The sequence below is a fragment of the Hemitrygon akajei genome, chromosome 2, assembly GCF_048418815.1.
Source record: "Hemitrygon akajei chromosome 2, sHemAka1.3, whole genome shotgun sequence".
Taxonomy (NCBI): Eukaryota; Metazoa; Chordata; class Chondrichthyes; order Myliobatiformes; family Dasyatidae; genus Hemitrygon; species Hemitrygon akajei.
In genome coordinates, this window is record NC_133125.1 from 111,548,253 (window position 1) to 111,574,445 (window position 26,193).

Here is a 26,193-nt window from a genome sequence, read left to right on the forward strand (position 1 = left end):
TTATCTCAACAATTCTTCTTAAATACATCCACAACATGATCTATCCTGATGTTATACCTTTATTTAGGAAGAACAGCAGTTTTCCAGTACCTCACCTGTGGCAATTTAAGATTAAATCATCTTAACCACGGTTCCAGTAATCTCCTCCCTTGATTCTCATTATGTCTCTAGATACATCTGGTCAGCACCCAGGGGTTTATCCATCTACATGTGCTTCAGAAGCTCCAAAACCACCTCCTTTGTAGTGCTGATATTCAGAACGGGGGTCACAACCTTTTTTATACCATGGGTCAATACAAGCAAGCAGTGTTTGGGCCCCCAAGTTGGGTACCCCTGTTCAAGAATATCACTGCCCCTTATCCTGAACTTACTCGCGATGAAAAGTATTCCTTTAAGATCTCACCTACTTCCTCTGGTTGCACATATTGATCACCACGTTGATCCTCTTGTGGGGTGGGGGAAGCTCCTCTCTCTAGCTACTCTTTTGCTCTTAATGTACTTCTCAAATCTTCTCTGCCAGGGATATCTCATGACCCACTTTAGCCCTCTTCATTTCTTTTTAAGGTTTACTCCTAAGTTCCTTATACTTCTCAAAGGATTTGCTGGATCTCAGCTGCCTGTACATGACATAAGCCTCCTTTTTTATTTTAACATGGCCTTTAATAGCCCTTGTAACCAAGGTGCCCTAAACTGGCCAGCCTTACCCTACACTCTAACGGGATCATGCTCACTTCACCTCTTCCCGTTCCACTTTTGAAAAGCTTCCCACTCACTTGACATCCCTTTGCATGCAAACAGTCCCTCCCAACCAAACTTTTGAGAGTTTATGCCCAATACCAATGACAATAGCCTTCCCCCAGTTTTCAACTTCCACTGCTACTTTTTTCCATAACTATGATGAAAGAAATAGAATTACAGTTACTGGTCTCAAAGTGCTCATCCACTGACAAGTAAACCACTTGTGTAGCCTCATTTCCTGGAGGAGATCAAGTGTAGCCCTTCTCTAGTATAACCATCTACATATTGTCTTAGAAAACTTTCCTGGACAGACTTGACAACTCTGCTCCCTTTGCACTGCAACAGCCCCATTAAGCAGCAGCAACAGGTGAGGGTATTTGGAACCCATAAGCTTGAAGGAACAATTGGACCCAATGTTAAAAGTTCAATGTAATTTTTAATATTGAAGTACATATATGTCATCACATATAACCCTGAGTTTCATTTACCAGCATGCATGCTCAGCAAATCTATAGAATAGTAACTAGAACAGGATCAATGATAGACCAAACTGAGTGCAGAAGACAACAAGCTGTGCAAATGCAAATACAAATCAAATAGCAGTAATTGAAAGCTAGATTTCCACAAAATGTATAGACATAAACTTATACACAAAATGAGATTTTGAAAATACTTCCTCTTCATTTCATGCATTCGTTAATTTTCTCCTGCAATTATGTATGTGTTCCAGGTGACTGGTTCAGTGCCTTCAGCTTGTCTTACCTGATTGATGTGTTTCAGTTTATCAATGACCTGATTTATCATTGGATCAATTGCTTTAACTTTCACCTCCGGGTTATCTGACTGGGCTTTGATCCCATTTCCAACTACTTGTCGTGTATAACTGAAATTAAAAACAAAATTACGAATTTTAAAGTAATTATTTAATAGACATACTTTAATCAGAATTGGAAATGTGGGTTGGAAATATATATACTTATCAACAAGGGAAAATCTGCAGATGCTGGAAATCTGAGCAACACACACAAAATGCTGGAGGAACTCAGCAGGCCAGGCAGCATCTATGAAAAAAGTTGATGTTTCGGGCCGAAATCGCTTGGCAGAACTGGAGAAAAAAGAGCTGAGGAGGGGGGGAGGGAAGAGAGAAATGGCAGGTGATAGGTGAAACTTGGAGGCGGAGGAATAAAGCAAAGGGATAAAGCCTCTGCCTTCCCCCCCCCCTCACCAGTTCTCATTCCCTTGTCCCTCTTTCATACTATCTCCTTCACCACTTATCACCTCCTTCTGGTGCTCCTCCCCCCCCCCCCCTTTACTTTCTTCCATGGCCTTCTGTCTCTTTCACCAATCAACTTCCTAGCCCTTTGCTTCATCCTCCCCACTCCAAGTTTCACCTATCACCTGGCCTTTCTCTCTCCCATCCCCCCCCCCCCCCCCCCCGACCTTTCAAATCTATTCCTCAACTTTTTTTCTCCAGTCCTGCCAAAGGGTTTTGGCCCAAAATGTTGACTGTACTTTTTTCCATAGATGCTGCCTGGCCCACTGAATTCCTTCAGCATTTTGTGTGTGTGTGTTGCTTGGAAATGCATACAGTATATTTTACATATTCAAAATGAAGTCCTTCGACTTATATTAAACTCCTAATTTACTGATATGCTCACACATACAGTATAGAACCCACACAAGCACAGTGACATTCTATAACTTTCAATTTTGCATGCATTAGCACTTTTGAAATTCCAGGAGCTTGTTAGGTCTGTTTTAGCTTTACTTAAAGTGGCCCCGCCTGAGATGGTCCATCTCATTTAGATTATTATAATGAACCCAACTCAGGTAGCTCCAGCTTATATATTGTGATGTTTATCCTAGTTGAGATCTCCAAGCTCGAATGACCTGTCAAATTTCATTCCATGATCTGTTGATCTCATCCTTTGGTGCAGATATAAATTTTTATCCAACCTAACTTAAAGTTTTGCTTGTCCAATGCCAACAAGAGATCAACTGTTCACTTAATTCTCTAATCCATTCCCAAATTCCTCTGATGGATGATCTCTAATATTCCTTCCAATCCTGAACTTCTTTTGACCAACTCATTCATCCAGTCTCAATCCCTTTGTAAGGATGATTGCCTGGCTTTCCTTTAGATTAGAAACTCCTTCTATAACTCCCTGATCTTACACATATCCAGCATTACACTGATTAATGGCTACCAAATCCCCCTACCTTCTGATCCATAAATCGCTCTATTAACCATCCAACCCATTTCCAATACAAGATCTATTGGAATTTCTATCTGAGAACCAAGGTCTGAGCTCTGTCATCAACATTCTTTATCATCATTTTTCGAGGATGTAACCAGGAAGTTAGACAAGAGAGATCCAGTGGATGTAGTGTACCTCGGTTTTCAGAAGGCATTTGATAAGGTCCCACATAGGAGATTGGTGGGTAAAATCAAAGCTCATGGCATTGGGGGGAAGATATTGACATGGATAGAAAACTGGTTGGCAGATAGAAAGCAAAGGGTAACGGTGAATGGGTGTTTCTCGGAATGGCAGGTGGTGACTAGTGGGGTGCCACAGGGCTCGGTATTGGGACCACAGCTGTTTATGATTTACGTCAATGATTTAGATGAAGGCATTGAGAATAACATCAGCAAATTTGCTGATGATACTAAGCTGGGTGGCAGTGTGACATGTGATGAGGATGTTAGGAGAATTCAGGGTGACTTGGATAGGCTGGGTGAGTGGGCAGATACTTGGCAGATGACGTTTAATGTAAGTGTGAGGTTATCCACTTTGGGAGTAAGAACAGGAAGGCAGATTATTATCTGAAAGGTGTAGAGTTAGGTAAGGGAGAAATACAAAGAGATCTAGGAGTCCTTGTTCATCAGTCACTGAAGGTGAATGAGCAAGTGCAGCAGGCAGTGAAGAAGGCTAATGGAATGTTGGCCTTTATTACAAAGGGAATTGAGTACAAGAGCAAGGAAATCCTTTTGCATTTGTACAGGGCCCTGGTGAGACCACACCTGGAGTATTGTGTACAATTTTGGTCTCCAGGGTTAAGGAAGGACATCCTGGCTGTAGAGGAAGTGCAGCGTAGATTCACAAGGTTAATTCCTGGGATGTCCAGACTGTCTTACGCAGAGAGATTAGGGAGACTGGGCTTGTACACGCTGGAATTAAGGAGATTGAGAGGGGATCTGATTGCAACATATAAGATTATTAAGGGATTGGACAAGATAGAGGCAGGAAATATGTTCCAGATGCTGGGAGAGTCCACTACCAGAGGGCATGGTTTGAGAATAAGGGGTAAGTCATTTAGGACAGAGTTAAGGAAAAACTTCTTCTCCCAGAGAGTTGTGGGGGTCTGGAATGCACTGCCTCGGAAGGCAGTGGAGGCCAATTCTTTGGATGCTTTCAAGAAGGAGCTAGATAGGTATCTTATGGATAGGGGAATCAAGGGATATGGGGACAAGGCAGGAACCGGGTATTGATAGTAGATGATCAGCCATGATCTCAGAATGGTGGTGCAGGCTCGAAGGGCCGAATGGTCTACTTCTGCACCTATTGTCTATCGTCTATTCACTGATTTCAGAGTCATTCTACCTCTTTCTTGTTACAGCCCCCTCTGACAAGTCTATTGGGTGCCGCAGACCATTCTAAACTGATTACTTTTGAACAATTTGAAGGAAAGGTGATTGAAAATGTAGTACTGTATATTCAGAACTACTGGAACCCTTGTGCCTTTTATTCAACCGAACTTTGAAAAAGCAGGCCATCAAGCAATAATGACATAAAAATAGAAGGTGCCGGAAAAGCACAGCAGGTCAGGCAAAATCAATGGAAGAGAAACATTTCAGATTGAAGACCCATTATCAAAACAGGGGAACTGTAAGTTTAATTACAGTGATTAATTAATTCTTACATGTGATAACATGCAGTGAATGACACTGGATTTATGATACCTTGCACAAAAGGATGCCTGTAGTCAATAATTCTGTGCTCTGTGCTCACTGTGCCTAGTGACTCAACATATGGAAACAACTTTTATTGTTTTCTACTTGCCATCAGGCACCTACCTTGACAAGGTGAACATTTTGCCGTAAAGATCTACCAGATACATAATGATGGTTACCACAGTGCTCTGGTGGTGTCAGGGCCTGGACACCATACTGGTTTTCAAAGAAGCACATTATGTTTTAATGCTTAGAAAGGTGAGCTAATAGAACGTGCATTTCCTCAACTAAGCCATTCTGCTGTAAGCTTAACAACTTCAAAGCAACGCAATTTAAGCAACTGAAGAGACTGACCTCTGATAGATTTTAGTTCAGACTGAAATGATTAATCCCTATTCTTTGAAGGAATAATGGACTTGTCATCTGTCCTCAATTTTTGCTCTTTGCAACAACTATAATTCATCACATCAGCCTAATGAAAGGAAAAGGCTGAGAAGGAAATAATTTTCTTCATATTGTGTGATAAGGGGCCAAAGTATATTTCAGATTAAGGAACAGAAAATAATTAGAAAACAAATTAAACTCCTTAACAAGAGTATAATTGTCTTTTCAGCACAAGGAAAGATGTCTTCCTGTGTTCCTCAAATGTGTCCAAGGATAAGAACCAGAGAAGTGGGTTATTATATTGCTGAACCATGGAATAATATATTATCAATATGAACAGAAGCAAAGTTCACTTTTTTTTAAGAGGAAGGTTATTGAAGTTTCTAGTTCTGAATTGAATCTTTGGTTTTCATTTGATGTGAAATTATACATCTAACATAAAGAAAAGACACAAGTCACTGCATATTATTAGGGATTATTTAGGTGTCTTCATATTCATTACAGTAAATGATCCCTCACCACTCACAATCAGACAAAACTTCATGGAATTCATAGACCACTGAATAACATCTATTATTCCTCATTTAGCTCATTTAGCCTGTGTCACTGACGTGCTCATGTGATTAAATGGTCAAAATCTTTTTCTTTCTTGTTCCACTGGTTCCTTAAGATCATTATAGCTGGGGGTGTTAGTGGGGATAAGTTCTCATTACCTATTAAATGCTCCCTATGTTGTGTGTCTCAAATAACCTCTGACAACCAAGTCCAACTCCTGTTCTTCATGTGTGGATAATAAGCCCTGCGGAACCGTTTCTACAACAGGAAAAGGGGCAAAGGTGGGTTACTGGCACCTTAAGTCTAGTTGTTCTGGGCAGATGGGGCTTGTCAGCCATTGTTGGCAGCTCATCAAACAGAGGGAAAACTGATCTCAAACCTCTGCTGCCCTGTAGCTGTGAACAGGAGTAAACCTTGAGGACAAATCTGGAGCTGGAGTTCCTAAGATAGTTTTACGCTGACTGGCAACTCCTACGACATCGCTAGTGCCAAATTGTATCAGTCTCTGCCGTTCTTTTAGATTCATCAGCTGCATGGAGAGAGCGAGCCTGCTACATGAGCAACAGCTTGATCTCAATATTGTACTATGCTGGGTTGTGTATCACATGGACAGCTGGGATGTAATGTCTGTGGTCAACCCTGACCAACGAAGGGCCTCTCTTGTTCCACATGACCTTTAATTATTCCCTTTATGAAGCAAGTACGTTTGGACAATACAACAACAATGGGAGGTGTGAAGAATTACACATTCAAAGCTTCTATATTTGAAAACTAGAACTAAAATAATGCTGGCCAATGGACTCCCGCAGGTTTCACTCAGGACCAAATGGAAGTGATACATATTGGAAATCCTAAACCTTTTGCGGGAATATTTGCAGAGGCTGTGTGTTATTTGCAAAGCCAATGTTAAAATGTGATCTGCCCCCATGGTTTGTTTGATTTGGGATACTTATGCTTTCAAGTTGGCCGACAGGAATTTGAAATTATTACTTGACACCTTGATTTGCTGATAGGAAGCAAATTCTGCTATCAGTAGTAGGTGCCCAGGATAACTTTACAGCAGTTTAGGTAGAAATATACCCTTTTGTGTCGACCAGCTGCTCAAAGCTTAACGCAAAATTGCAACCCTTAACTTTAGATGTCACAAACTTCCGGTTAAGATGGCACTTCCGAACGTGTGTGACAGCTCACAGGAAGTTAAAAGGGCAAGAAATTTGACTATAAGAACTTTTTAAAAGCTATTATTAATGCTTTTTGAGATAGTGATTTAGATGCATATCATATTTTTTACTGAGTTAAGTATTGTATGTAATTAGTTTTGCTACAACAAGTGTATGGGACATTGGAAAAAAAAAGTTGAATTTCCCCATGGGGATGAATAAAGTATCTATCTATCTATCTATCTATCTATAAGAACACCCTTTCTGAGGTAAACTGTGTTCAATTATTGCCGTAAACAGTGAGGGGGCAAGCAATGGTGATGGAAGTTCGGGGGATGAGCCAAGATGGTGATTTGCAGAATGGATGCAGATGAAAGAAGAAGTCAGCCATTCAGAGAGGAGAAGTTGGGGCAGTGGAGTTCTGATGTCCACACAACTAGCCCGGGTGTGAGGTGGTTCGCTCTAGGCACTGAGAAGAGACGTCCGGGCAGAGGAGTTCCGATGCCCATACAAATGGCCCAGGTGTGAGTTTGGATCACTCTGGGCACCGAGCTGATTCGAAGAGCTTGAGAGCGGTTTCAAGCTGGTGTCAAAATCTGGACGTGGAACTAGTCAATGAGTGACATGGTCTAGGCCCCGATCCCTTCGCAGTACCCAGGTCCTTGAGCAAGGTAAGACCTGCTGTTTAGATCAAAATCAGGTTTATTATCACCGGCATCCGTCATGAAATTTGTTAATATAGCAGCAGCAGTTCAATGCAATACATAATACAGAAGAGAAAATAAAATAATAATAATGATAAAAAATAAGTAAATCAATTACAGTATATATATATTGAATAAATATCGTGCAAAAACAGTATATTTAAAAAGTGAGGTAGTGTTCAAGGGTTCAATGTCCATTTAGGAATCGGATGACAGAGGAGAAGAAGCTGTTCCTGAATCGCTGAGTGTGTGCCTTCAGGCTTCTGTACCTCCTACCTGATGGTAACAGTGAGAAAATGCATGCCCTGGGAGCTGGAGGTCCTTAATAATGGATGCTGCCTTTCTGAGACACTGCTGCCTGAAGGTGTCCTGGGTACTTTGTAGGATAGAACCCAAGATGCAGCTGACTAGATTTACAACCTTCTGCAGTTTCTTTCGGTCCTGTGCAGTATCCCCCCCACCCCATGCCAGACAGTGATGCAGCCTGTCAGAATGGTCTCCATGGTACATCTATAGGAGTTGTTGAGTTTATTTGTTGACATACCAAATCTCTTCAAACTCCTAATTTTATAACTGCATCGATATGTTGGGACCAGGTTAGGTCCCCATGCGAATCGCAAGCGAAAGCCGGTTTTGTTCGCTCCCTACGATGCTCACTCCTTTCTCCAGGGCATTCTCAGTGTTCCATTTTTCAGTCAATTTAAATGCCAGCCCAGATAGACGGGAAAAACAAGGCATTAGGATCGGGGACAAGAGCCGATTTTGCTCACTCTCTGTGATGGTCGCTCCTCTCTCCAAGGCACTGAGGCTATGAAGACTGCCCAGGCCGCTCTGCCCCGTGCCTGCTAATATGATGAACTGATAGGCAAGGCTTTGGTCTACTCCAGGGTTCAAATCTGAGGACTCAGTTTGGTTCGGAATGTTGTTTGCCTCAAGCGTTTGCATGATTCATGTTTTTTCCCCTTTCTCTTGCACATCAGGTGTCGGCCTTCTATTTTTTTTTCTTTAATTAGGTTCTTATTGGGTTCTTTTGGATTTCTTGCTTTGTAGCTACCTGTAAGCAAATAAATCTCAAGGTTGTATAATTCATACATTCTATGATAATAAGTGTACTTCAAATGTAATGTTAAGGATTGCAACTTGACTGCCACAATAATGCTAATCTCTGTGCCTTATTTCATATTGATAGAATTTATGAGGGCACTGTGGTTGATGTCTGGACGTGGATTTTCAATATCCAAAGGTTATAAGACTTATCAGCAAAGTTGAAACAGATTGACATAATAACATGGATACAAAATTGGCTAGCAACAGAAAACAGAGGCATGGTTAATTTTCAGACCTAAAGGAAAGGGAATAGTGACACTCTCCAGCATTTACTGTTCAGGCTTTGACAATTTTGATCAATGTTAATGACCTAGATTTGCTGGTCCAAAGCCTCACTTACTAAATTTGTAAAAAATTCAAAACGTGGTAGCAATGTGAGCTACAAAGAAGATAGCAATACATTTCAGCAGGGTATAGAAGGGTGAAGAGAATGGAAAAATGCAAGGTGATGATGCAGTGTGGAAGGAAGAACGAGGAGAGCCAAACACAATATTGTTCTGAAAGGGAGATCTGGAGGTATCATTGGAAGTGTCATCATACTTTGAGAAAGTAGTTAATAAGGTAAGCATAATTCTGGAGTTTATCAAGAGAGATGCAAAGTATAAAGCAAGACATTGATAAACCATTTTTCTAGCCTCACCTATAGTAAAGTATTAAGTGGGATACGTGCATTCATCTGTAGACTGCTGAGGGTTTGTTCTTGCCGACAATCATCCATGCACCATCAATCTGCAGGACATCTCTCTCAAGGAGATGTCCTATATTATCTGTATATATTTTTTGTGAGATTATGTGTTTACTGCTATCTTATATGTACTATATGTGCCTTGTACTGTGCATGACTGTTGTAACTGTGTTTGCATCTTGGCTCCTGTTTCATTTGGCTGTATTCACAGGTATTCATGGATGGTTGAATGACAATTAAACTTGAACTTGAACCAAACTTTGGTTACTCATTGTAGGAAAGTGTTTTTTTTTGGTTTTAATTCTGTTCTGTCTTGGAGAAGTTGTGTACAGCTTGTGTTTCTTTTGTGAATGCTTCTTATCTAATGCTACACTTGTCACTGTGATACTGCCTCAAGTAAATGCACGTGCACATAACCATAAACTTGTCTTGCACTTTGAGAAGAACTTGTTTATATAGCGTGTGGCTGGAATATGGAATGCACTGATATAGCAGAGACAGGTGTTATTCAACAGGGAATTAGATGAATACTGCATGTTGTGAGAAAAAGTTTGCAAAACTGCAGAGAAGGATATAGGGGTGCAACCAGTATATTGCTCTGGTAGTGATCTGGCTTAGCAACAATGGCTTTCTTTTATGTTGTATCCATCCTATCATATTATAAGTAAATAAGAAAGTGATACACAAAGATTAGCTCTTTTTTCCAAAACTACTGCAGTTTATTCACACAGAAGTACGGGAAGTACAAACATCAAGTATTTACAAGACAGCGAGTAAGTTCAAATTGAAATATGATTATCACTGTCTATAAAAGTCAATTCCCTGGGGCCCATGGTTCCCAGAAATCCTCCACTGCACCCATTGTGACCACATGCCTCCTCTCCAAGGACACTCAGACGTGAACATATCTCCGGAAGAGGGGCAGTTGAAAAGTTGAACAATTCAACAGAGGCTGGCTACGGAACGTAGATATCTTTGATGGAAATTATTATTGTTCTTTGCAGGTTTATGAGGACATAATATTGTGTTTGTTTTTCTTCCACGGGAGAAGATGTTGCATTATGTGTGCATCATAAAAAAAACTTCAGTTCCCTACGGACAATACGTGTGGGTTCACCCTGAACCAAAAGCTATGATGGTGACCTGGTTGCATGCACACAGGGTTGAGCAGCAGTTTAGTAATAAGATGTTCCCACGTAAACCCATGTCAAGTTTGTGTTTAAGAACAAATATTACATGGCAGAGCCCTCAACTACCCACTGCTTGGATCCATGGATAGCCATCTTGGCCAGGCCCAGGAGCAAGCCCATCAGTATGTCCTCCAAGTAACCCACCCCCTTCCGTACCGTGTGCCCATATATCAGGAGCGAAGATTAGCTTATCAAAGCATTGAAACCTAGAGTGAACTGAATCACCTTTGCATCAAAGAACTACACAATCTAAGGATAATGCTGGGGGTTTGTCACAACCATAGATTCAGCAGCACAGCAGATACGGCAATTGTGCTCGTGAACTTGCATGTGTCAGCTAATTATTATTCATTGTGATGGTATTTAACTCCAGTCTTTTTGTCGTAGTGCTTGTTCAAGTCTCAACAAAACACAGCAACGCTTCGCTGCCTGCTTGCGTTCGGCCTTGCCTGAGAAATTGGACTGTCGAGTCAACTGACTCTGAAAACTAGGGTTATTCATTTTATATTTAGCTATTCCTTTCAGCCGCAGTGTCGGCTTCATTTTCCGTTTGAGAGTTTTAGTTAACGGCCCTGTTTGACCTAGCGTTTATTGTTTTCTTTTCCTTCTAACTCTGCTTGCATTAAAGTCTGTGAACTATCGACTCACTTCAGTGTCTCTTGCTCTGCACTTGGGCCATATCCGAATGCAGTGACAGGGCTGCCCACAAATGTCGCCACATTCCAGCACCGCATGCCCACAACTCACTAACCTTAGCCGTACATCTTGGAATGCAAGAGGAAACCCATGTGGTCACAGAGAGAATGTACAATATCCTTACAGACAGCGACGGGTAGTGACCCAGGATCAGTGATTGCTGGTGTTGTGCTAACAGCTACACAGACCTGCATGCTGCCCTATTACCACTTCAGAAGACCTGAAAACCTGGATGAGGAAGTGGCGGGATGGGTTAGTAAATTTGCTGATGACACAAAGGTTGGGGGTGTTGTGAATAGTGTGGAGGGCTGTCAGAGGTTACAGCGGGACATTGATAAGATGCAAAACTGGGCTGAGAAGTGGCAGATGGAGTTCAATCCAGATAAGTGTGAAGTGGTTCATTTTGGGAGGTCAAATACGTATGATGGCAGAATATAGTATTAGTGGTAAGACTCTTGACAGTGCGAAGGATCAGAGGGATCTTGGGGTCCGAGTCTATAGGACATTCAAAGCTGCTGTGCAGGATGACTCTATGGTTAAGAAGGCATACAGTGCATTGGCCTTCATCAATTGTGGGATTGAGTTTAGGAGCTGAGAGGCAATGTTGCAGCTATATGGTCAGACCCCACTTGGGAGTACTGTGCTCAGTTCTGCTCACCTCACTACAGGAAGGATGTGGAAACCACAGAAAGGTTGCAGAGGAGATTTACAAGGATGTTTCCTGGATTGGGGAGAGCATGCCTTATAAGAATAGGTTGAGTGAACTCAGCCTTTTCTCCTTGGAGTGAAGGAGGATGAGAGGTGACCTGATAGAGGTGTATAAAATGTTGAGAGGCATTGATCGTGTGGATAGTCAGAGGCTTTTTCCCAGGGCTGAAAAGGCTAGCTCAAGAGGGCACAGTTTTAGGGTACTTGGAAGTAGGTACAGAGGAGATGTCAGGAGTAAGTATTTTACGCAGAGAGTGGTGAGTGCGTGGAACGGGCTGCCAGGAACAGTGGTGGAGGTGGATACAATAGGGTCTTTTAAGAGACTCCTCACAGGTACATGGAACTTAGAAAAATAGAGGGCTATGGGTAACCGTACGTAATTTCTAAGGTAAGGACATGTTCGGCACAGTTTTGTGGGCCAAAGAGCCTGTATTGTGCTGCAGGTTTTCTATGTTTCTAGAAATTACCAACTCTCAACTTACTCAAACAGTTCTGCTCCAGCACTTGAGGCTCATTTTATATCTGAAGTTCATATGTGTGCTGAATAATGCAGCAGTAACATTAATCATGCATTACACATTGACTAGTGGCACTGGAGTGCTTCCAGTAGCCTCCAAGCAAGGGAGACACAAGAGACAGCTGAAATCTGGGGTAACAGTTTCTCCAGCAGACTGCTTGTTGCCTCAAGGCAAAGGTGCGACATTCGCTTAGTGGGTCATGATAAACTTTCCCATCGTGGGCTATGCAGATACTCAGATTGTGCCTGCAGATTGACTTTTTTTTAAATTCAGCTCAACAAAATCTTTCAATACCCAACCGAGTTTCCAGTTTATTGCTAAAAATACCATCATCCCAAATGAAACATTACAATTTTCAACATTGTATGAAAATGGATGAAAATTCAACAACTGCTGATCTCATTCATGACTTCTAATCCTGCAAACAGAGCAGTAGGGTGTTTGCACGGCTGATATGATCATAGAAAGGAGGTCAAAGGGCGCATTACTTTTGGAGCATTGAGCCTCAGCTCTGCTTTGAGCCAAAATCTGCAGTCAAGTGGATGGCAAAGAACCCGGGAGAGATGCTTGAGACAGATTGAAAAGTGAATAAAAAAACTGGAAATGCTATCACTCGGTAGTCAAAACAGAAAACAACGGAAATATTCAGCAGATCAGAGACTATCTGAAAGATGTGGGCAAATCTGACATGAAAATTAAAATTAGGCTGAAATGAAGGAGAAACTAACTGACATGGCTTACCCAAGTGGGCAGAGATAAAGAAAATCAATCCCCGTGGTTGATAATATGGATATAAGATTCAGAGGGAATAGAGACAAAACAGTAAAAATGGGCAGGCATACACGGGTGAAATTAATTGCAGAACAATGTGCGTGATATAACTTAATGCGAAAAATGAAGAGAAGCAATATAAGGTCCCTCACTTAATTTGAAGCTTTGGAAGACTAAAAACACCCAAGCCTCCAATGTACCAACTTTAAAGGCGAAATACATTAACAGTTTTGTGTATAAATATTGTACAAAACCTAAAACCTTAAGCTAAGTCAATATAATATATTCTATGAACCATAATAATCATGTCAATTTCTGCATTTCAACAACAATCTGCTGGAGGATCTCAATGGGATTGTATGTTGCTCCAAATTCCAGAATCTACAATCTCTTGTGTCTCAGTTAAGGAAATGATTCACGCTAATCACAGCAATTTACTGCAGCCCTTTGTGTCCTTCATCTTTGATTGAAACTTGCAAGGCAAGGAATATTAAAGGTCAGCATTCCAGTACACCTTTAAGTTCACTTTTAATATCCATAGAATCAGCTTCCCACATCCATACCTTTACCCGCAGTTTACAAACTTTATTCTCCTTTCCCTCTGTATTAAATCACATATTCAATTTCAAAATACTATGAATGGTCATTGTACTGAGAGTCTGAGGTAGATGATGTTAGTCTCCTTAGAGCAGAAAAATGAAGAGGATATTAAATATAAATCATGAAGTATTTAGAGACAGTAAATAACAGAATGGTGTTTGACAATCAGAGGGATCTGGTGCAAGAGAAAAATTGCAGAGGAACAGAACTGTGCAAAAGACTTAGGCATATGTATTTTACAGCACATAGCTAGGATGACTAGGACTTTTGCACAGTACCATAGTAATTTTATATATTACATTGTACTGCTGCCTCAAATATATGCAAATTCAATGGCATATGAGAGTGATGATAAACCTGGTGTTGATAACGCTTCTCTATTGTGGAGTGAGAGTGGGAAGGAAACAGGGACAGGAAACAGGAAACATGATTGGAAAAAGGGGAAGGGAGAGGGAAGCACCAGACAGACTTCCTGTAATGATCAATAAACCATTTATTTGGTATCAAAAAACCCCGCCTGGAATCTCAGGGCTGGGGGTGCCTGCATCCACACCACCTCCCACCCATGGGACTCCTTCTCTGCCATCTGATCCACACCCCTCCCGTGGAGCTCCACTCTCGCCATTCCCAACATCCTTTGCTCCCACCAGATTTACAAACTCGCTCACCGCTCCACATTGACAAATACAATACTGTGTAAAAATCTTGGGCACCCTAGGTATATATATGTGCCCAGGACTTTTGCACAGTACTGTATGAGCAAAAATCTGCATATCACGATTTTCTGCACTTAAAATATTTGGTAATATTGCACTGCTTGAGGATGGACTAAAAGATAAATTAAAATGTTTTGTCCCTTCCTGCTCTTTTAGATTTTATAGAGTTAATGCATAAAAGCTTCATAGGTAATTCCCGTGTAATAATGTTAAAATCTGATTATTTTATCAATATTATGATTAAATAGGACAACAACATTAATAAGTTGGCTTGGATACAGCATCCATTTCAATAGCTTTAATACTGATCAAATTTCAGAGTATAATCATTATTAGGTACACCTGTACACCTACTCATTAATGCAAATATCTAATCAGCCAATCATGTGGCTGATTATATATAACAATATCAAACAATGTTATTTGAATAACATGATACCTAATATGCACTATTACTATTTCCAATTTCCACTTTTAGAATTCACAAATAAAACAAAATTATCTAGAATGAAACCTGCAAGCCTTAGAAGCACCGATGTTATTAATATGCATCACCATCATGGACTTTTGTATGGCAAATGTGCACTTTGACAAATCACAGATAATGGAGAATAAATCTAATGGTGGGTAACTGCCAAGAATTGATTCCTTGCATGTCTAATACCTCATTCATTTTCTTTCCTTTTCTTTGACATAATGGATCATCAAACTGGGATATGTTGGTAGCTAATCTACTGTTACGATGTGTTCCCATCACCTTTAAAAGACAAAATCAACCGATAATTCCTAATATTTTTGCTTAACACTGAAATATTTATCCCCTTTCCTAGTGCAACACTTTACTTATAAACTTACTGCAGAGATTTATTGCTGTGGCCTTTTAGCTCATATTGATGCACTGTCTGTATTTCTTCCATGTCCTCTGACTGATATTATTGATCCAAAGTCTTAAGGTCATGATGAGCAAGTCACATTGAACATTAATGAATACATGGAGTAAGTGCAGTATTGGGTATTCAAAGAAGTCTTCAGCTGCTTTCAACTTTTTGTGCTGAGTGTGCTTACTAATCAAATATTGAGCCCATCTTTTTAAGAAATTACAGACTTCATGATCAATTACATAAGTTCGGGCATGAATAAAGTGCCACTATTCTTTCAAAAAAAAGTTATGACAGCAATATGTTAAAAGCAAGAGAGATGTTTGGATTTTCACAAGTACAGTGCATTCCGTTAAATTGGAACATATCAGGCCAGTACATTTTACCCCAATTACATAGATGCCCAATTAGTCGAAGTTGCATGGAAATAGTGAAAAAGTATTAAAAAAAAGGCAAACAGGGTGTTTAAATGAAATACAGAACAACTTAGAACACCACCAATATTACTGTAATACTATAAAACTGTGTATTAGTTCCTAAAAATTATCAACAGAAGAATTCATCTGTCATGTTCTTTTGACTAAAAATGAACAAAATCAACCCATAAACCTAGCACAGATAATGGACTGCCTTCATACAATGCTATCAAAAATTGCACCCTCCAAATCTTTTCATTTTCATTGTAACATTCAAGATGATTGTTCATACATTCAAATTCATAGTAGCTCTTACTTGTCGAAGTAGTAAAATCATTTCATTTTCCCTCCCAGCCGTTCTTGGCACCTCGAAGCGTAAGTGCTTTGAACCGCAATGACAAAAACTGTTCTGAATTGTCTTACTACTTATTTCTCACCGACTATCAGTGACAAAAATTGCTACTTTTTGAACACAAACACACGCCATTTAAAAACTGTTCACTCACAGCATAGTGTTGTGTTAAACAGCCACACAAATACACATGACCGACCCTAATTGAAACTGTTTGGCAACAGTCTCCTGCCGCCAATCAAGCGGAATAGTGCCCCAAATAAACGAGGGAATCCTGGCCATTTTCTCAATCAGTTTTTGTTCTTAAGGAGTTGTCCCAAATAAGTGGCTGCCTGATTAACCAATGGCCCAATTAACCAGAATTCACAGTAGTAGCTGTTTCTGCAGAGAAATTCAACACTGTCATGTGTATCATTTATATATAATGTATTTATAGAGGTCAGTTTGTGCAGGCTATATTATACTTGCAATCACCTCAGGGTGCAATAGTGACCATTGGTAAATTCTTCCAGACACAGTTCATCTGAGCGTGTCTGATATTTGCCAAAAATCATGTACACATTTAATGACATAATTTAGCGAATGACAACCATTCCCGCATTAACTGACAGGAATCAACTGTTAAAAAGTGCAACCTGTTATTTTTATTTTTGATTTTGCCTAAAACAAAAATCAAAACTCTGTATCAAGTCAGCAAATAAACACAGTTTAAAAGGTCCCCACTGTTGCATCAATACTTTGTCCATAATCTCTACCAGACTCACTTTATGTATTCCAGCTTTGTCCATAGGTATCACTGACAAATATTTAATAATTTTGGTATTATGCATCTCAGTTGCCAGATGCTGTTATCAGTGGCTAGGCAATCATGTGATTTGTGAGATGAATACTGTTAGGATACAGTGGAAATGCAGTGATCATCCTTTCTCCATCCTGTCATCTTCCTCCAGTTATTGTACATAGCAACGTTTTGTACTGCACTGTCGTTCATGGGTAAAGCCCTCCCAAAAATTGAGCACATCTACATGAGAGGCTGTTGCAGGAAAGCAGCATCTATCATTAAGGACCTCCACCATCCACAACAAGTTCTTTTCTTGCTGCTGCCATCAGGAAGGTGGTACAGGAGCCTGAGGACTCATACCACCAGGTTCAGGAACAGTTACTATCCCTCAACCATCATGCACTTGAACCAGAAGGATTTACTTCACTCAATTTCACCTGCCCAATCATTGAAACGTTCCCACAACCAATGGACTCATTGTCAATGACTCTTTATCTCACGTTCTCAATATTTTTTGGTTATTTAATTATATTACTGTTTCTTCTTTTATCATTTGCACAGTTTGCTGTCTTCTGCATTCTGGGTGAATGCCGTAGTTGGGTGGTCTTTCATTGATTTCGTTATAGTTATTATTCTATAGGTTTTTTGAGTATGCCCACAAGAAAATGTATCTCAGGGTTTCATATGGGACATATATGTTCTTTGCTAATAAAATTTACTTTGAACTTTAAACTTTGAATTGAGAATCAGGAAAAGCCTAAACAAAGTTTACAACATGATTCAGAACGGTGAATCTGTGGAATTCATTACCACAGATGGCTGTGGATGCCAAGTCATTGGGTATATTTAAAGCTCAGGTTGATAGGTTCTTTATTAGTATGGCTGTTAAAGGCTATGGGGAGAAGGCAAGAGGGTAGGTTGAGAGGGATAATAAATTAGCTATGGTTGAATGGTGGCACAGACTTGATGGGTCAAATGGCCTAATTCTACTCCTATGTCTGATGGTCCTTCGTCCTTATCATTTCCTGTATTTTATATTTTTATTTCTACTTTCCAACACCTACATATTTACCTAAACACAAGAGATTCTGCAGATGCTGGAAATCTAGAGCAACTCACACAGAACGCTGGAGGGACTGAACAGGTAAGACAGCAACTATGGAAAGGACCAGGCTGTTGATGTTTTGACATTACTGTTTAGCAATCAATTTTATAAATTTTTGTTGCACAGCAAATAAAAAGTAACCACAATCAGATTCTATTTTCAGACCTAATAATTCAAAGTTCTTTGAATTGTGTATGTTATTAGAGCAAGAGGGCAAGTGGCAAACAAAATAAGAGTCTGTTGGGCTAGAAACTAAGAAAGAACTTTGTCAATGCCCACATCCTCCAAACGTTCACCAGAGAATGTTCAACATGTAAAATATTCCTTCTTCACACAAGCTCAAGTAATAGTAATGGATTATCACACACTGTACAATTAGTATCTGCCATTTCTCATGTCAGTATTTCTTAGCGGGCCTTTGGCCTCTAACATTAGTTCATATAAGTTCCAAGGAAGGAATCATGTTCTAGGATCAAGTTCAATGAGGCTTGGGCAAACTTTAGAGATCTTGGTAGAATGTTAAAAGGGTGCAAATCCATGTACATGTACAATGTCCTGTGTATGTTACTCAAAATGGCTTCTTTGGGTTGTTACGAGTAGGAATGCTTCTTTGTCTGATAAGTGTTTCTCTCGCCATTGTTTCACTTTAGAATGGCTGATATGGTAATTGTATTCATTTGTTAATCAATGGGGAATGTTATTGTGCTTTGTGAGGCTGGGAACTTGGGGGAGGGGTTTCGCGGGTTTTTTGGTGTGAAGAGAGTCGGGAGGAAGACGGACGAGGAAGGTGGACGGGCGCTGGACGGCTCGTAAGACCACCGGGGTGGTCCCAGGTGCGAGGAGTGGCTGTCGGATGATTCGTTGATTGAGCTCCACCGATGTGCACTACACTGACTGAACTTTGATAAGTTGGCGCCTTTTGTTTTTTTTCTTTCATATATATATATAGTATTGCCTAATACTTCTTTAGTTAATGTTAGTAAACTCTATAAAGTGTATTTCATAACGGTATTTGGTGTGAAGTTGATACGGTGGGCGGCGCGAGGCATAAACGCGATTCTCACAGCACCTGCGTGTACGGGAGGTGGGTTGGTGAGTGGCTGGATCTCCTTTTCCCCTAGACACATACCAGCCTTTTGGGTAAGTGTTACATACACCTGACGGCAAAGCCATAAGTCCCCAGGGGATGAGATGTGACCGTAGGTGTGATGCTTTTGGGCAATCGGAGGAAAAGGATGGAATCCTGACTGCTGTGTCATGGACACAAACAATAGTTTCATTTCAAGAGGCTCAGACAAGAGGCAGATTACGCCTTCAGCAGACATTTTTTTGCTGGTTGTTTGCAAGCATCCATGGCCATTGGTGTAACCACAATGTGACAGGTCACAGTAACGCTGATTTATGGTGTACCCTGAAGTTCATCATTAGTTTCTGACAAGCTTTGATGCTTGTTGTGGGTCACAGAAAACAAAAAACTCATTTAGTTTGATCAGGTGGTATGACACTTTGAGGAATACAGATTGGTAATTGATTAAAGATCAAAAGTGAAGGAAATACTTATTGTGTTATACTTATAAATACTTATTTCCCTTATTTTTATATGATGTTAAAAGATTTCTTTGATTCTACTGATTGAGATATCTTTAAAACTAGTACTGATGAATACACTGATACAGTTGGCTCCTATATCAGCTTTTGTGAAAATCCCAGCATCACCACAAAAACAATCACCAGATTTAGCAATAATTAACCCTGGTTTAACGCATAGATTAAACAGCTGCGCCTGGAGAAGGAGGAGGCCTTTAGGGATAGCGTTAAAGGGAAGTTCAAAAAAGCTAAGTACAAGCTGGAGAAGGCAATCAGAACTGCCAAATACCAATATTCAGTCAAAATGGAAAGCCAGCTTTCTGCAAATGCATGTTCTTCAGTTCTGATAAAGGCATTTTTACGATGCATCTGAAAGAGATGCAGCGTCTTTCACTGCTCATCCCGTTGTCCAAGAGACCCAAGCAGATTATCTGGGGGAAGCAGCAATTCGATTGCACTCCTTCCAATGTAGTGTACAATCTGGTCGCCTCGACACCGAAGATATGAAATACAGACTCAGCCACCTCTTTGATATTAAATACTCCAGATTCAGGAAATTCACTTTTCTCTGTATCAGAACTTGCCATTTCTGTATCAAGCCATCCATCTGTAATATTGGCACAATTGCTCTTTTTCCATTAGTGCAGGCTGACCTGCTGGGCATGTCCCACACCACTGCTATTAGCAACACATTATACATCTCAACTCTCTAAATGCCCTCATTAAACCATTTCATCAGGCAACTCTTACAATTTATCCTCATGGCAACTCTGGCCTCAAGCTTTGACACTCTAAAACCCTTTGGTCTACTCATCCATCATGTCAACCTCTTTAAAACTATTTCTTAATCACTATTTCCAAAGGGTTTTACCCGAAATGTTGACTCTAATTCTCAGACACTGCCTGACCTGCTGTGTGTTTGCAGCACTTTCTGTTTTTATTAGCCATTTTAAAATCATCTACCAGGCTTACAGTCAGACATCACTGACCTTCAGATTAAGCAAATTGCATTTCACTGTTGTTGCTGTCTCATAAGATTTAACAACAGATGTTTGTTGTACATTTTCCAGATTAAAATAAATATCAGATGATGTTTGTTTCATGTAGCTTTCTTGATATAATATTAAACATGTAAATTCTGAAATCTCATTCACAAATGCTCTGATTTTATAGATGAGAGTTACTTTAATGGATAAAATAACAGGTACAGAAGCCAGCATGTTGTTTTGCACAATAGATCTGTGTGTTCACTGGCATTTCAATGCAACTTGCTCATGCCGACTGAGATGCCCATCAACGCTAAATCCACTATTCCTTTCCTATCCATGTACCTGTCTATATCCTTTATTAATGTCAGATTTGTCCCTGCCTCTTCTATCTCCTTATGTTCCATTCACTCACCAGCTTCCATGAAAAACTTGCCCACACCTTGAAGATTTTCTCCTCTCACATTAAACATATAGTCTTGAGTTTTAGACCCCCCATCCTTAAAAAAAAATGACCGTGACTAGCTACCCTATTTAGCTGCTCATAATTTTACTAAGATCACCTCTCAGTTTCCCCTGCTCCAATGAGAGCAATCCTATCCAATCGTTCCTTGAAACTAAAGTCCTTAGTCCCAATCAAAATCCAGGTGAATCTCTTATGCACTCTTTCTCATGCAAACATATCCTTTCTATAATGAGGCATCCAGAAATTCTACACACAATAGCCCAAATGTGGCCTAGTGAATGTCTTATATAGCTGCAGCCATTGCAACTCTTATAGCCAGTACCTCTGCTAAATGCCTTCTAAGCTACGCTATCCACTTATGTCTCTGTGTTCAGTGAGTTATAAATTTGTTCTCCTAAGGTCTCTCTGTACATCAATGCTTTTAAGATCTCCATCATTTACTTTATATGTCCTACCAGTATTAGATGACCCAAAGTGTATTAATTCACAAATGTCTAGATTATATTTCATCTGCCACCACTCTATCCAACTTTACAGTGGATCTACATCACTCTTTGTCCTTAGGCAACCACTCTCACTATCTACAATTCCATCAATGCTCATGTTGCCAGCAAACTTACTTATCAAACAACAATCATTCCAATCCAAATCATTAACACAGGTCCCTGCACTGATCCCTACTGCAGCCACTGGTTACAAGCTTCAAGACTGTAAAATAACCCTCTACCACTACTCTCAGCTTCCGATCACCAAGCCAATTTTGAATACAATCTGACAAAACACCTTGGATCCTGTGTGTCCTAACATTCTCTTTCCCAGTCCTGACAAAAAGCTTTACCGAAACGTTGTCTATTTATTTCTCTCCATAGATCCTGTTTGACCTGCTGAGTTCCTCCACTGCTTTGTGTGTGTTGCTCTAGATTTCCAGCATCTGCAATCTCTCTTATGTCTATGACCATAAAATTTACCCCTAAGAATTTTTTTCTAATAGTTTCACTACTACTGACATAAGGCTCAACAGCCTGTAGTTTCCTGGCTTCATTGCTACTGTCCTTCTTAAATATGGAAACATTAGTACCCTCTGATCTTCTGGTATCACACTCATGAATGAAGATTATGCAAAAATCTTTGTCAAGCCCCAGCAACCACCTCCAATTCTTTCCATAACACCCTTGGAAATATTTCATTAGGCCAGTGGTGGGAGGGTGGGTGGGACTATGACTAGAGATCATGGGTTAAGGGTGAAAGGTGAGAAGTTTAAGGGGAACATGAGTGAAAACTTCTTCATTCAGAGGGTGGTGAGAGTGTGGAATGAGCTGCCGGCACAAGCGGTGCATGCAAGATTGATTTCAATGTTTAAGAGAAGCTTGGATAGGTACATGGATAGTAAGGGTAGGGAGGGCTATGGTCCCAGTGCAGTTCGATGGATGTAGGCAAATTAAATGGTTTTGGCATGGACTAGAAGGGCCAAAGGGCTTAATTCTATGCAGTACTTCTCAATGATTCCCTCTTTCCCAAATCAGCCCCTAATATCAGCGTACAATCCCCTACCTCCATTCTCCTCATCCTTCTCCTAGTGAACATCCCTGGCTCCATTAGAAGACTTCCTGATGGAACCCAGAGGAAGCCCAGTCATTCCTGACCTTTTACCTTACATCTAACATACTTACAGCATGTTTTGGAATTATCTTTAATTCTGTTGGCTATCAGCTTCTCTAGATTGCCAACAGCCTCAGACAGGTCTCTACCTATGCTGTCCCTGCATTGTAACTTTCAGTATCAAAGCAAAAGCACAGAGCAGTAATCTGGAGAATGCTGCTGAGCTTATGAATGTGAGGTTGAGCAGATCAGTAGGCTTTAGAAAGAGTATAATTTTAACTGGATGTTACAAAGGATGTAGGCCTTTACTTTTGACAATATTTGATTGAATAGAAGTTTTCAATATGTTGAAAGATTTTGATGGAATAGATACAGAAAACTTATTCCCTTTGGTGAATGAATCGGACTAAAGGTAACATATTCATAATCCTTCACAAGAATCTGGAGAGGAGTAATGAAACGCTTTCTCCCCACTGAGAGGAAAAGATAGTGGAAGTTGGCACCATAAATATTTTTTTAAAGGATTTGAACAGGTATTTGGTGATAAGAAACAAATAGGATTACAGACAAAAAGCACGAATCCACTTTTGCTCAGGAGGGGAAACTGTTCTGAGATAGTTATATATTTTATGCTCATGTAAGATGTATGCCCTCCTCAAGCAATAACTGCACTGATTGTGCAGTTTCTTGAACTACTGCGCAGTGATAGGGAAGAATTTTTGGAACCCCATGCATGTGTTCAGAGTGGCCTATGTGGTTTGGATCCATGTCTGCATTTTGTAATATGTTCACCGGTTACAAAAGTGAGGAGGCCATTGCATAACTTAAGGTGCAGAGAAGATTTGATCATTAACCAATATGAATTTGAATCTAAAATACGAGAAAATCTCCAGATGCTGGAAATCCAAAGTAAAACACACAAAATGCTGGAGGAACTCAGCAGGCCAGGCAGCATCTATAGAAGTGAGTAAAAAGTCGATGTTTCAAGCTGAGACCCTTCGTCAGGCCTGGAGAAACTAAGATGAGTATAGGCATAAATAACTGATGAAGGGTTTTGGCCCAAAATATCAATTGCTTACAATTTTCTATAGATGCTGCCTGGCCTGCAGAGTTCCTCCAGCATTTTGTGTGTGTTGCATTGAATTTGAATCTGAATCTTATCAGAGGAACTGAGCAAGTTGGATTCAAGCAACTAAATAAATTTGTAATTTTAAATGATACAAGTTGTAGGAACTATTTCTTTCTTATCCAGCCTAGGTTATATGTGACTTCACACCCAAAAATATGGTTGACTCTTAATTATGTCATCAGTTTGGAGATCAGGAATAGCCAATAAATGCCAGGATTGCTAGCGATATTTGCATCCCATGAATAAATAAAATACAAGAGAACCGTCACCAATACAGTACCAAGACAATCTCAGATGTGGCTCATTATTTCTCACACAGAGACAAATCATAAAATTCTTGACATGTAAGGAAGCTATTCAGCTTTTGTGTTCATGCAGGGCCAAATGGAGTTCTCTATCCAATGTCCACATCCCAGATCAGTCTGCAGCTTTGGCAATTATGACAGAAAGGTTAATAATGTGTTGTAAGTTTCCCTCTCTACTTACTTTTCAGACAGTGAGTTAGACGCAGGTTAACCTTATGAAGAAAAATAAATTCTCTTTTACTGTTCCAATTTATCACCTTAAAACTATATCCTTCAGTTATTAACTTTCCTGCAGAGAGAGAAATGTCCTTCTGGATCATGCTGCCTAAGTCCCTGATAATTCATCATACCTCAATTAAATTTCTTATGTTACAAAACAGCCAACTCTGCCACTTTTGATCATGGATAAAAATTCTGAAGCCTCATAAATTGCATCTGCTCTCTTTCAAGTGCAATTACACCCTTCTTAAGGGATGGACGTTATGACTGTGCACAGTCCTTCGTGGTCCTGAATCACAGTTGTTGAGCCAAAGCTCAACAATTCCTTTCCTTGCACAGATGCTGCTTGACCTGCTTGGATCCTCCAGCATTTGGAGTGTGTTCCTGCAAATTCCAATATCTACAGTACCTTGTGTCACCCACTCTAGGAATCAGAACCAGGTTTACTATAACTGACATATGTTATGGAAGTTGTTCCTTTACAAAAGCAATACACTGCAAGATGACAAAAATCGCTTCAAGTTATGAAAATACAGCAAAAGACGAGTGAAGTTGTATTCATGTATTCAGAGACCATTCAAAACTAAGATGGAGCAAAAAGTTGTTCTTGAAATGGTGAATGTAGGTGTTCAGTCTCCTGGACCTCCTTCCCACTGCTGGAAGGCATGCCCTGGATGGTAAGGTTTTTTTAATAATGGACGTTGCCTTCTTGAGGCACTGCATCTGAAGGTATCTTTGATGGTGTGGAGGGTTGTACCTGCGATGGGACTGGCTGAGTCTATAACCTTCTGCAGTCCTCTGCATTGGAGGCTCCATACGAGATTGTGATACAACCAGTCAGAATGCTCGCCAGTGTACATCTGTAGAAATTGGGATGACTCTTTGGTGACATACCAAATCTCCTCAAATTCATAATGAATTAAAGCTGTTGGCATACCTTCTTCATGTGTGCATCAATATGGTGGACCCCAGATAGGTCCTCTGGGATGTTGATGCACACTCTTCCCACTGGTGGCTCCTCAATAAAGACTGGTGTGTGTTCTTCCAACTTCCCCTTCCTGAAGTCCACAATTGATTTATTAGTCTTAATGACATTGACTGTAAAGTTGTTGTTGCAACTCCACTCAACCTGTTGAACTTCCCATCGCTATCTCGGATTGTGAAAACTTTAGTGACGTCATCAGTAAATTTATTGATGGTCTTTGAGTTTTGTCTAGCCACGTAGTCATGAGTACAGAGAGAGGAGAACAATGTGCTAAGTAGCTGGGCTTGTATTGATTGGCAGAGAGGAGAAGATGTTATTACCGATTTGCACTGACTGTGGTCTTGTAATTAGGAAGGTGAAGATGTATTTGCAGTGATAAGTACAGAAGGCAAGGTTTTTGAGGCTTGTTGATTGGTAGTGAGGGAGTGATGGTGTTGAATGTTGAGTTGTAATCAATAAATAGGTATAACCTGTTCATTCTGCATTAACTTTGAACTTTACCATATAACCATATAACAATCACAGCACGGAAACAGGCCATTCCGGCCCTCCTAGTCCGTGCCGAACTCTTAATCTCACCTAGTCCCACCTACCCGCACTCAGCCCATAACCCTCCACTCCTTTCCTATCCATATACCTATCCAATTTTACCTTAAATGACACAACTGATCTGGCCTCTACTACTTCTACAGGAAGCTCATTCCACACAGCTATCACTCTCTGAGTAAAGAAATACCCCCTCGTGTTTCCCTTAAACTTTTGCCCCCTAACTCTCAAATCATGTCCTCTCGTTTGAATCTCCCCTACTCTCAATGGAAACAGCCTATTCACGTCAACTCTATCTATCCCTCTCAACATTTTAAATACCTCGATCAAATCCCCCCTCAACCTTCTACGCTCC

At 40.3% G+C, this 26,193-nt stretch overlaps 1 protein-coding gene across 6 annotated transcripts in view; it reads right to left on the bottom strand.

Annotated features, from left to right (window-relative positions):
• The window catches only part of LOC140715301 (glypican-5-like), an 864,157-nt gene that overhangs the window by 546,356 nt on the left and 291,608 nt on the right, over positions 1-26,193 (bottom strand). For all 6 annotated transcript variants that reach the window (XM_073027313.1, XM_073027280.1, XM_073027291.1 and 3 more), the window contains one exon: positions 1,501-1,621. In XM_073027313.1, the coding sequence (XP_072883414.1) occupies positions 1,501-1,621 (121 nt within the window). The remainder of the gene's footprint in view (positions 1-1,500; positions 1,622-26,193) is intronic.